Source organism: Cherax quadricarinatus, chromosome 9 (assembly GCF_038502225.1).
Source record: "Cherax quadricarinatus isolate ZL_2023a chromosome 9, ASM3850222v1, whole genome shotgun sequence".
NCBI classification, from domain to species: domain Eukaryota; kingdom Metazoa; phylum Arthropoda; class Malacostraca; order Decapoda; family Parastacidae; genus Cherax; species Cherax quadricarinatus.
In genome coordinates this window covers 10816670-10829742 of record NC_091300.1, presented here as the reverse complement: position 1 = coordinate 10829742, position 13073 = coordinate 10816670, and the positions used below count along the sequence as shown (strand labels likewise).

The 13073-nt window shown below is 39.0% G+C and overlaps 2 protein-coding genes across 3 annotated transcripts in view; both read left to right on the top strand.

The window, feature by feature from the left end:
• Positions 1–8061, top strand: part of RagA-B (Ras-related GTP binding A/B) — a 32734-nt gene extending 24673 nt beyond the window's left edge. Inside the window, exons 8-9 of one of the 2 annotated variants that reach the window (XM_070083204.1) lie at positions 3924–4039; positions 6471–8061. In XM_070083204.1, coding sequence (XP_069939305.1) covers positions 3924–4039; positions 6471–6565 — 211 coding nt within the window. In that variant the 3' untranslated portion in view covers positions 6566–8061. Of the gene's footprint in view, positions 1–3923; positions 4040–6470 lie in introns of those variants that run through there. The other variant, XM_070083205.1, reaches the window with a different exon arrangement.
• The window catches only part of Ppt2 (palmitoyl-protein thioesterase 2), a 529716-nt gene that overhangs the window by 102731 nt on the left and 413912 nt on the right, over positions 1–13073 (top strand). The window lies entirely within an intron of this gene.

The window sequence follows — 13073 nt, the reverse complement described above, 5'->3', positions numbered from 1 at the left end:
GGAGCGATTGGTGGAATGATGATGTAAAGAGAGTAGTAAGGGAGAAAAAGTTAGCATATGAGAAGTTTTTACAAAGTAGAAGTGATGCAAGGAGGGAAGAGTATATGGAGAAAAAGAGAGAAGTTAAGAGAGTGGTGGAGCAATGTAAAAAGAGAGCAAATGAGAGAGTGGTTGAGATGTTATCAACAAATTTTGTTGAAAATAAGAAAAAGTTTTGGAGTGAGATTAACAAGTTAAGGAAGCCTAGAGAACAAATGGATTTGTCAGTTAAAAATAGGAGAGGGGAGTTATTAAATGGCGAGTTAGAGGTATTGGGAAGATGGAGGGAATATTTTGAGGAATTGTTAAATGTTGATGAAGATAGGGAAGCTGTGATTTTGTGTATAGGGCAAGGAGAAATAACATCTTGTAGGAGTGAGGAAGAGCCAGTTGTGAGTGTGGGGGAAGTTCGTGAGGCAGTAAGTAAAATGAAAGGGGATAAAGCAGCCGGGATTGATGGGATAAAGATAAAAATGTTAAAAGCAGGTGGGGATATAGTTTTGGAGTGGTTGGTGCAATTATTTAATAAATGTATGGAAGAGGGTAAGGTACCTAGGGATTGGCAGAGAGCATGCATAGTTCCTTTGTATAAATGCAAAGGGGACAAAAGAGAGTGCAAAAATTATAGGGGGATAAGTCTGTTGAGTATACCTGGTAAAGTGTATGGCAGAGTTATCATTGAAAGAATTAAGAGTAAGACGGAGAATAGGATAGCAGATGAACAAGGAGGCTTTAGGAAAGGTAGGGGGTGTGTGGACCAGGTGTTTACAGTGAAACATGTAAGTGAACAGTATTTAGATAAGGCTAAAGAGGTCTTTGTGGCATTTATGGATTTGGAAAAGGCGTATGACAGGGTGGATAGGGGGGCAATGTGGCAGATGTTGCAGGTGTATGGTGTAGGAGGTAGGTTACTGAAAGCAGTGAAGAGTTTTTACGAGGATAGTGAGGCTCAAGTTAGAGTATGTAGGAAAGAGGGAATTTATTTCCCAGTAAAAGTAGGCCTTAGACAAGGATGTGTGATGTCACCGTGGTTGTTTAATATATTTATAGATGGGGTTGTAAGGGAAGTAAATGCGAGGGTCTTGGCAAGAGGCGTGGAGTTAAAAGATAAAGAATCACACATAAAGTGGGAGTTGTCACAGTTGCTCTTTGCTGATGACACTGTGCTCTTGGGAGATTCTGAAGAGAAGTTGCAGAGATTGGTGGATGAATTTGGTAGGGTGTGCAAAAGAAGAAAATTAAAAGTGAATACAGGAAAGAGTAAGGTTATGAGGATAACAAAAAGATTAGGTGATGAAAGATTGGATATCAGATTGGAGGGAGAGAGTGTGGAAGAGGTGAATGTATTCAGATATTTGGGAGTGGACGTGTCAGCAGATGGGTCTATGAAGGATGAGGTGAATCATAGAATTGATGAGGGGAAAAGGGTGAGTGGTGCACTTAGGAGTCTGTGGAGACAAAGAACTTTGTCCTTGGAGGCAAAGAGGGGAATGTATGAGAGTATAGTTTTACCAACGCTCTTATATGGGTGTGAAGCATGGGTGATGAATGTTGCAGCGAGGAGAAGGCTGGAGGCAGTGGAGATGTCATGTCTGAGGGCAATGTGTGGTGTGAATATAATGCAGAGAATTCGTAGTTTGGAAGTTAGGAGGAGGTGCGGGATTACCAAAACTGTTGTCCAGAGGGCTGAGGAAGGGTTGTTGAGGTGGTTCGGACATGTAGAGAGAATGGAGCGAAACAGAGTGACTTCAAGAGTGTATCAGTCTGTAGTGGAAGGAAGGCGGGGTAGGGGTCGGCCTAGGAAAGGTTGGAGGGAGGGGGTAAAGGAGGTTTTGTGTGTGAGGGGCTTGGACTTCCAGCAGGCATGCGTGAGCATGTTTGATAGGAGTAAATGGAGACAAATGGTTTTTAATACTTGACGTGCTGTTGGAGTGTGAGCAAAGTAACATTTGTGAAGGGGTTCAGGGAAACCGGCAGGCCGGACTTGAGTCCTGGAGATGGGAAGTACAGTGCCTGCACTCTGAAGGAGGGGTGTTAATATTGCAGTTTAAAAACTGTAGTGTAAAGCACCCTTCTGGCAAGACAGTGATGGAGTGAATGATGGTGAAAGTTTTTCTTTTTCGGGCCACCCTGCCTTGGTGGCCCGATAATAAATAGAAAAATTTATGAATATGGGAGCAAGGGGCTAGTAACTCCTCCTGTAAAAATTACTAAATTTCAAAAGAAAAGCTTTCGTTTTTCTTTTTGGGTCACCGAGCCATGATGGGATACAGCCAGTTTGTTGAAAAAAAATTATGAATAGGAGTAAGAATGTTAAAAAATGTCATCACCTTTGTTACTTGGTCCAAAGTGGTCATCGAGGTTGCATTTGTGTTTACTAATTCCAAACCCATATTACTCTACTTGGGGCTAGAATAATGATATTATTTTAAAGAGTTCTTACCTGATGCCTTGTTTCAGGTGGCAAGTGTACACTTGATATTATTAGGTAGACATGCAGGGCAAGGAGCATTTTGCATTAAGGATTTTGGTATTCTTTGTATTAAGTTGGAATTCCTCCTACACACAGTAGAGTAGTAATAATAGTACATACCCATTATTTGGAAGATTTGTTTTCTGTTTTTTTGGGTAGCTTTAGTCTGTGTCCTGTTTTGGCTCTGTATGATGATTAATCTTTATACAAAGAGTGGCATGCGAGTATGCTCGCTGTAAAAATTACAGTAAACCCCAAGGCATGTAGCATTTCACTTAAGGAGTTTAGTATCCTCAGGTTTCTTTCTGCCATTAGTATGAGTTGGGGCCCATAATATCAGCTGATTATGATTCAGCAATACCAGGAGCTTCCCATATAGCTGTATTACAGCTTTAATGACCAATTTATCCTGAAACAGACGAGGGCCAAACTGGTCATCTGGCTTATTGGGTGCTTTGGACTTCAGTACAATGTGCACAGTGTAAACTTTACCAAGATCCCCAGGGTATGTGATACTTCCCTCAAGTAAGCACTGATCTTTTCATCCTTCATTTGGATTTTCTTTTGCAAATAGGAGTTTGGGCTTATTGTAGGCAACAGGAGTTCACAGCTTATGGTTTGCCAAGAGGCTTTGTGATTTGTCTAGGCATGATGAGGATTGCTTATCCTGTCCGTGATAGTTTATACATTGTTTTTATTAGGTTGCAAGACTGAAACATCATCATAAATTTCTTTTTCCTGTGTGTGGGTTATTTGTGTAATAACTGCTGGGCTCCATATTTTAAAATCTTGTAATCTTGCCTGTATAAACAGAAGGATATTCATTGCATAGCAAACCCTCATTGTAACAGACTTCTGAAATGCCAGACAATATCCAGTGGGTAGATTGTGGTTTCATCTCGTTTAATTTCAATGTTTATTGTGGTATTTGTAAATTGTGTGTACAGTACTATATTAGGTATAGTGTATGGTAGAGTAGTGTTTTTTCTGTGATTTTTTTAAACAGTCTGATTTAATAGATGCTTGGAGAATCCCCCTTTTAGTCCATTATATCAAAGGTTTAGTCTTATGTTGTATATTCTGTGATTCTAATCAAGCTTTTTGAATTTGAACCACGTTTATGCAAAGATGACATATCAGTGGAAGAAGAGAGAGAACATTCTTTGTCTTTTTGGTGGTTTTATCTTTATATGGCATCTGACACTGTAAAATCTAAAGCATTTTGGTGATCTTGAGTGACTTGACTTGTCAATCTGAAATGAGTAATATCTTAAAAATTTATTGCTTATTTATTTTGATAAAAGTTGTTGCCTTTTGTGAAGTTTAGTGTGCTTGTTTTAGCCCAAATACCAGATAGATACAGTAATTATTATACTAGAGAAATAATATTACCTAATTTACTGTCTTACAGCAAGTTAGCTGCACACTTTCAAAGCATGGAAGTTCGCAACTCCAACTTTGCTGCCTTCATTGATATTTTCACCTCCAACACATACTGCATGGTCATTATGTCAGATGCATCAATACGTAAGTAACTTTTATTTTTTCTTTAATATTTAAATATATATTTATTTATATTAGGAGATGTGGAGTTACTAAAAGTATTATTCAGAGGGCTGAGGAGGGATTGTTGAGGTGGTTTGGTCATTTAGAGAGGTTGGAGCAAAATAGGATGACTTGGAGGGTATATAAATCTGTAGTGGAGGGAAGGAGGGGTAGGGGTCATCCTAGGAGAGGATGGAGGGAGGTGGTAAAAGAGGCTTTGTGTGCAAGGAGCTTGGACATACAGCAGGCATATGTGAGCATGTTAGATAGGAGTGAGTGGAGATGAGTGGTTTTTGGGACTTTATGAGTGTTGGAGTGTGAGCAGGGTAATATTTTGTGAAGGGATTCAGGGAAACTGGTCAGCAGGACTTGAGTCATGGAGGTGGGAACTACAATGCTACACTTTAAAGGAGGGATTTGGGATATTTTCTGTTTGGAGTGACATTTGAACTGTCATATCTGCACGCCTCTGCAAAGACAGTGATTGTGTGTGAATGATGGTGAAAGTGTTTCTCTTTTTTTTTTTTTTTTTTTTTTGGTCATCCTGCCTCTGTGGGAGAGGGCAAGTGTGTTGAAAAAAAAAATAATTGAGGTTATGTAACTTAACTAGTTACATTCTGAATATCCAACCCTATAAAATGTGTTTAATCCCATGGCTAGTTATTTGGAAGAGTAACACTTATCTGAACTAAACCAAAAGCTTTTCACGTGGTTACACCAAGGTCCCTAGCTAAGTTTTAAACAGTTGTCACCAACATAACTGTGAGAGGTGATGTCAGTGATGGTATCTTAACCCTTTCACTGTTGGTGCCGTAGTACTATGGGTCAGTGTTGGTGCCGTAATATTACGCCAAAATTCTAGCGGCTCAAATCTAGTGGAAGAAAGCTGGTAGACCTACATGCGAGAGAATGGGTCTGCGTGGTCAGTGTGCACAGTATAAAAAAGATCGGAGAGGCCGCAGTACATTGTGGGAGTGGTAATTCAGTATGCCTTGGTCACCAAGCCTAGCAATAAGGAATATCTCACTCCCTGGCGAACTGAGTGATAGTTCTAACGCAGACTGAAGTGTCGATGAAGATGAATCTCATGGTTTTGAGGAGTTTGTGACCAAAAACATTGCCCAGGATACCAGAAATAGTGCTGAAAACCCACCTCTGGTACTGGGCCATCCCATTCATGTTCACTTGACCACAGCGAAAGAGGAAACTCATATTTTGCAGACACTCTACAAATTGGCCACCCTGCCTTGGTGGGAATCGGCCAGTGTGATATTTTTTTTTATTAAAAAATAATTTTGGTATTTCATGTTTTACTTTACTTTTTATGCTGTTAGTACTGTATTTTATACTGTAAGGTTTAGGATAAACACTGTATACAACACAAATAGTTGTTTATTTCCCAGAAATTTGGCAAAAAAAACATGGTCGTAAGTCGAGCAGGTCGTAAGTCAGATGGTAGGTGTATATTGTAGGAAGTCTGAATAAATGGAGAAAAGTTATAATTAAAAACCATTGCGTTAGTGAAATACTTTAAAGCAAAGCGATGTAAAGCAGGGTCCAGCCTGTAGAGGAGTCAAAACGGTCAGATCTCTTCATAGGCAAGCAAGAACAGGTAAAATATATAGGAATTCTATTGTTATTTGAATTGAAGGCTAAGTCCCTAATCTACATATGAAAACACCAGATTAATGGGGTGAGGGGATGAAGCAGAATAAACCTAATTTCAAAATTATGGGTGCCAATAGGAGATGTGCTTGAATTCAGTCTTACCAGCAAATACGGTATTTCGGGAACAAAAGTAGAGTAGAAGTTTTGACAAGGAATCTTGGAAATTTCATGCAGTATGTGCCAGGTCAACCAGGTAGTACTATCTGTGTAGGCTGTAGACAGAAATAACCTCTCAGATAATGTGATCAATAAGGAAGCCTGGCCTTAGGCTGTGCTAGAAGAGTAAAAGCCTTGAAAATGATCAGAGGTAAACTAATGAAAAGCTACAGAAAATATTGGCCCCATGTTACCAGAGCCAGATGTTGCAACTTATATTGGTATCATCCACAAAAGTTTACATAAAGCCATGACTAGTGTTTCTATTGGTGTCTGCCACAAAGATAAAAAGTATCTGCTTCCACATTTTGCTAGTCATATTTGTGACCTTATCTAATAGGTTCTCATTCCATGGTCATGTGTGTCAAATGTCTATTCAAAATTCATCAACATCTGTATTTTGATTTTCTTCCAGAGTTTGCACTTTCAAACATTTAAAGCTGTGTACAGAAATTAATTTTACAGTAATGCATGACATTTTCCAGGTTCTGCAGTTACTTAATAAATTACAAAGAAACTCATTTTTCAGAAACTGATCTTAATCTGTGAGTGGGAGTTTATATCAGACATGTAATTTTTTTCTCTACAGCATCTGCAGCAACTTTGATCAACATTCGTAATGCACGAAAACACTTCGAAAAACTGGAGCGAATGAATCAAGGCCACTTGGCTCTGTCAAGATAGGTTGCTTATGTTGTAGCTTTGTTTATCTTGTAATTAATAAATGCCATAAATATATTTTAGCATACACTTCAAGTTATGTCTTAACTCTTGTATACTGCATATTTATGTAATGTAAACAGAACTGAATAAACATATATTGTGGTATTTAATGATATGATTTGAATTATTATAGATAATAGGAAAAAACATTGAGATAGCATTTTAGAGTTGATGCAAACATCATTACACAAGGCATCAGGAATTTGAGGTTGTACTTTATTCATATGATTATGAGTAAGTGTAAAATAAATAGGTAACCTAAATGATTTGTGGAAGTCATTAAGTGAAACATAAAATTCTTTTTTATATGTGAAAGATATGGCCTACCTGAAGCAAAACATTCTAATAATAATATGAATGACAATATAATTCAAGTATACAATTGTCTTTTTCACTATGTTATAAAACTTAAAGGTATTTTTTACAAATTTGATAAGTTGACCTAGTAAATTTAAAAATTACCATAACTGTGTATATGGTATTACCTTTACTAAGTTTGTTAATAATAGTTATTTGACAAATTTTATGATTAAAAAAAATGTGTTTAATATTATAATAGGATTCTAGGATGTAAATTTTGTTGAATAATATAACTTTCAACAATCAAGATACGTAATGTTTAGTAGTCACAGACAAAAGCTCACCGATACCTTTGACACTCGGCTTATTTGTGGATAGTCCCATGATTTTGTACAGCACTCTTTCTCCTGGCTTGGGGCCAGGTTGTGACTTAAAAAAAAAAAAATTGAATGTCATAGGTAAATGTAGGTAAAATGAAATAATGTACTACTGCACTGAGGATATTTGTGAACTGCCCACAACTCTACAAAGATCCATCAGCCTTGAAGGGCTTACAAAGGATAGAAAAAAAAAATCATTGCCAGAAGATGATTGCATTTCCATTTTGTTTTAATAATTCAATAGTAGTTTGTGGTGTGATTCTCTAAAATACTGTAGCATACTTTTACCGTTTTCTCATTAGCTTATTGATGTTACCTTGTTATTATAGAATCTATATTTTTTCATGGATGCTGTATACAAGGCTACTTAACTTTTGAGAAAAATTGTGATGGCATGTAAACTCTTTCAAGTTAAAATGCATGAAGGATTTGATAATTTGACTTCAAGATTATTGAATCACTTACTAATATTTATCTGCCTAAGTGCTTTTAAGCAATGGATTTCTTAAATTTAATATTTTGTCAGTATTTCATATTCTGTAGTAATATACAGTATATTAAATGATTTTTGACCATGTAATTTTCACAGTATATGAAATTTTAAACAGTGATCTACTCAATGCTTCATCTACATATTCCTGGCTTTATTTATCCTTCATACAGTAGAGTACCATCTTGATACCTTAGAAAGTCATACTAAAAACAGTTTCAGAAACTTTGTTGATACAAAAATTTTAATATAATTTTTATTTTTTAATAAAAATTTAAAAAATAAATTTTTGGTGTTTGCCACTATCACAGTCCCTGGCATGTGTCAGTCTCATCTATAGCCTTTTTATCATTATTTCCTCTTCAAGGGAGGCTCCTTGGCGTGGTGAAGAGGCTCTTGGTCTGAGGAATTAGACCTGTTGGTCTCCTTCCTCAGACCGAACCTAATGACCCCCCAATCCCCCCTTCCTTATCCCATCCTCCCTTTTTCCTTTCCTTCCCCCCCCCCTATCCTTCCCTTATTCCCTTCCTCTTTTTGGCCTTTGGGATTCTTCCCACAGGCCTACTGGTTCCTAGGTAAGGGGAAAGGGTACCGGGGTCAATCCCATTCCGTTGAGGTTCTTGGCGGTAGTGTAGTTTGCCGTGGAATCTGGATCGCCTGGGGATATCCAGTTCCCTCTCCGGTCTTCCGGGGGGTGGCTTTGGGTGTCTTTCGGGCGAATCTCTGGAGGCCGCCTTTCGGATTCTGGGGGTGGTGGCCAAAGGAGGTATGCTTTGTGGCGGATATCCGGCCGCCCTCTCTTTTGTCCACCGAGGTAGCTCGGCAGAAGTGAGGTTGCTATCCTGGACTGCTGGTTTACTGGCATGAAGGGTAGGGTATGGCACGGGTTCCATGCCGCATCTGCACTACTTGCGATGTTGAGGTCCTCTTGGGCACGGAGGGTGATTTCCGGCCCTTTCATTCCTCCTAGGAACTATTCCTCCCCGTTCCCCCCCCCCCTTTTTTTTTTTCTTAAAAACAAAAAGAAAGAAGTAACCTAACCATGGAAGCCCTAATCCATGAACCTGCTACCCCTGGGCCCCTTACTGATACCGCACCCCGTTCTGACCCTGCCTCATTTTTTGACCACTCTTTGGACACTCCTGATGCCCCTGTACCTATATTGGTGCGCTTTCATCACCAACTTCAGGTACCAGGGTCTCAACTGACTCCTCTGATTTGTCTGACCTCCGCCCTCCTTTGACTATGCTTCCGGCGTCTCCCTCTACGGTGCAGCAATTTTCGAATCGCCTGCCCGTCCCACGTCGGACCAACTCTGGTCCCACTTCTAAACGCCAACGACAATCTCCTGATGATGTTACTTCGTTACCTTCCCATTCTACTCGGAAAAGACAGACACATCATGCACTCCCTCTCCACGCTCGGTTTCGGACCACACAATGGACTAAATTCTTTACTTTAACCCTTTGAGGGTCGACAGGCCCTCTCTGAGACTCATTCTCAGGGTCGGCCAAATTTAAAAAAAAAAAAAAATTCTCTTATGAAAAGATAGAGAATCTTTTCCCGATCAGTGGCTGGAAAGCCAGAAACGATGAAGAAGAAAGAGACTGCTGTGGAAACCTCCAACGCATTCTCGGTGCTACCCGACGAATGTGAGTCGACTACTGGGATCGTCACGACGAACGACAAGGAAGGTAAGAATATTGTTGTTGTTGGGGATAGCCAGGTTAGATACATGGATAGGGCATTCTGCTTGAAGGACAGGAGTAGGAGACAAAGGGTATGCTTTCCTGGGGCTGAGATGGAGGACATTGTTAGCCGGCTTGACAACATCATGAACGGTAATGGGATCAATCCTATTATTTGCCTCAGTGCTGGAGGCAATGATGTAGGCAAGTGTAGAAGTGAGGATTTAGTTAGAAAGTTCAGGACAGCTATAGACATAATTAGGAAGAAGGGGGGGCGCCCTGTTATATGTGGGATTTTGCCAAGAAGAGGTGTTGGTAATGAATGGTTGTCCAGAGCAATTGGTATTAATTGTTGGCTGGATAAACACTGTAAGGATAATGCAGTACCATTCATTGACAACTGGGACAACTTCTATGGCCGAAATGACATGTATGCCAGGGATGGGGTTCACTTATCCAGGGCAGGTGTGGGTTTTCTTGCTAACTCAGTTGAGGGGGTTGTTAGGACTTTAAACTAGGATTAGCTAGAGGTATGGGTTTAGAAATGATAAATAATGAGTATGGATGTATTGACTTATGCTCTGATATTAAGAATCTTAATAGTAACTGTCATGGAGTAACTCTGGGTAATGATAATTTCAGAAATTGTGTAAAAACAAAGATGAATAGGAAAAATGTGCAGAAGAAAAAACATATGATGGTATTTTATGCTAACAGTCGAAGTGCAAGAACTAAAATTAATGAACTACGTTTGGTAGCATGTGCTGGGAACTTTGATATCATTGCATTAACTGAAACGTGGTATGATTTAAAGAGTCGGGACATGACAGCCGAGTGTAATATTCAGGGATTTAAGTTGTTCAATGTGGATAGATGTAATGGGAAGGGGGGAGGAGTTGCATTGTATGTTCGAGAAAATATTAATTGTTGCATAAAAACAGGTATAAAAATAGATGGAGCAGTAACAGTCTGTTTGGGTAGAGTTCGTGGAGGGTCAAGAAAAACTAATTCTAGGTGTAATATACCGACCTCCAGGCTTGGATCACGATAGAGGGAGACTTCTTTGGGACGAAATTGTTAGGGCTTCTGGACACAGTAACATAGTCATAGTAGGGGAGTTTAACTTTAGTCAAATTGACTGGAATTCTTTGACAGGTAATCTAGAGTCCAGTGACTTTATGGAAACAGTTCAGGACTGTTTTCTGAAACAGAGCATAACTGAGCCTACCAGGGGTAATAATTTGCTAGACCTAGTCTTGTCAAATAAGGAAACACTCGTGAATAATCTGGAGATCACTGAAGAGCTTGGCGCAAGTGATCACAAATCCATCACTTTTAGCATTAATTGGGAATGCAAGAATAATGATAATACAGTAAAAATCCCTGATTTTCGTTCTGCCGATTATAATGGACTTAGGGAACATCTGTCTAATCTTGATTGGGGTTATCTAGCTAATGATTTTATTGACGATAATCATACTTATGAATATGAAGGGATCTGCTTTTATGATTGTTTTCTTAATAATGTACACAGTGCCCAGAGTATATACATTCCCCAGAGAGAAATTAGATCTAATAATAACGATCCCAAATGGGTTAACAGTAGGCTAAAACATCTATTAGGGGAGAAAAGGGGAATTTATAGGCGCATCAGAAGAGGAGAGGTTAACCTTACTGACCAATATGTTCAGCTTAAAAGAGAAGTAAAAAAGGCGATTAGAAAGGCTAAACGTGACTATGAAATTAGAGTTGCTAATGAATCAAAGACTAATCCAAAGGGGTTCTTTCAAGTGTATAGGACGAAGGTGAAGGAAAAAGTACGACCTCTGAAAACTGGGAATGGACAGCTGACGGATAATGAACTGGAAATGTGTTCCTTATTTAATGACTATTTTTTGTCAGTTTTTACACAGGAAAATGTAAATGAGATTCCAGTAATAAACAATTATTTAGTTCCTGATGAATTTAAGTTAACTAATGTTACTGTCACGAGGGACATGGTTATTAAACAGATAGACAAACTGAAACAAAGTAAGTCCCCGGGACCCGATGAGTTGTTTTCAAGGGTACTTAAGGAATGCAAGATGGAGCTTAGTCAGCCATTAACGAGTGTATTCAATGTGTCCATCCTTACCAGTGTTGTGCCAGAGTTGTGGAAGATGGCTAATGTGGTTCCTATATTCAAATCAGGGGATAAGTCCACTCCTTCAAATTACCGTCCAATAAGCCTGACATCTATAGTGGGCAAGTTATTAGAATCAATTATAGCTGACATTATCAGAAGTCACCTTGAAGAGCATAACTTGATAAATGAATCTCAGCATGGATTCAAGAGAGGTCGTTCCTGCCTGACAAACTTACTGACGTTCTTCAATAGAACATTTGAGGCAGTTGACAGTGATAAGGAATATGATATTGTTTATTTGGATTTTAGTAAAGCCTTCGACAGAGTACCTCACAAGAGACTCTTAAGAAAAGTGGCAGCTCATGGTATAGGAGGTAAAGTTCTAGCATGGATTGAGGCATGGCTTACCAATAGAAAGCAGAGAGTAACCATTAATGGAGTGAAATCTGAATGGGGATTAGTCACTAGTGGCATTCCACAAGGATCAGTTTTAGGCCCTCTCCTGTTCATAATTTACATTAATGACCTTGATGAAGGGATTACTAGTGACATGAGTAAGTTTGCTGATGATACAAAGATAGGCCGTATAATTCACTCTGAGGAGGATATCAATGAACTCCAGGACGATTTGAACAAATTAATGTCTTGGTCTGAAAAATGGCAGATGAAGTTTAATGTGGATAAGTGTAAGGTACTTGCCCTTGGTAATGAAAATAACCCTCGAAGCTATAATCTAGGTGAAGTAGAGCTTGATCATACAGAATGTGAAAAAGACTTGGGAGTCATGGTAAGCAGAAATCTAAAGCCAAGACAGCAGTGCCTTAGTGTGCGCAACAAGGCCAACAGATTACTTGGATTTATCTCAAGAAGTATAAGTAACAGAAGTCCAAAAGTTATTTTACAGCTCTATACATCACTAGTGAGGCCTCATTTAGATTATGCTGCTCAGTTTTGGTCCCCTTACTACAGGATGGACATAGACTCATTAGATTATTATTATTATAATCAAAAAAGAAGCGCTAAGCCACAAGGACTATACAGCTAGACTCATTAGAGAACATACAGAGAAGAATGACTAAAATGATTTACTGTGTAAGGAACCTCCCGTATGAAGATAGACTTAAAGCCTTAAATCTCCACTCTCTGGAGAGGCGTAGAATGAGGGGAGATATCATTGAAGTGTATAAGTGGATGATGGGCATAAACAAGGGAGACATGAATAAAGTACTGAGGGTGTCAAACCAGGTAAGAACCAGGAATAATGGATTTAAGTTGGATAAATTTAGATTTAGAAAGGACATAGGTAAGTACTGGTTTTCTAACAGAGTTGTAGATGCGTGGAACAGTCTTCCCAGTGGGGTGATAGAGGCTAGGATCTTGGGTAGCTTTAAGAAGAGACTGGACAAATATATGAGTGGGAGGGGCTGGGTTTGATTGGTGTCATGGGGTACGGGAGTTATTTCTTGAGTAGCTTTAGGTAGATGTC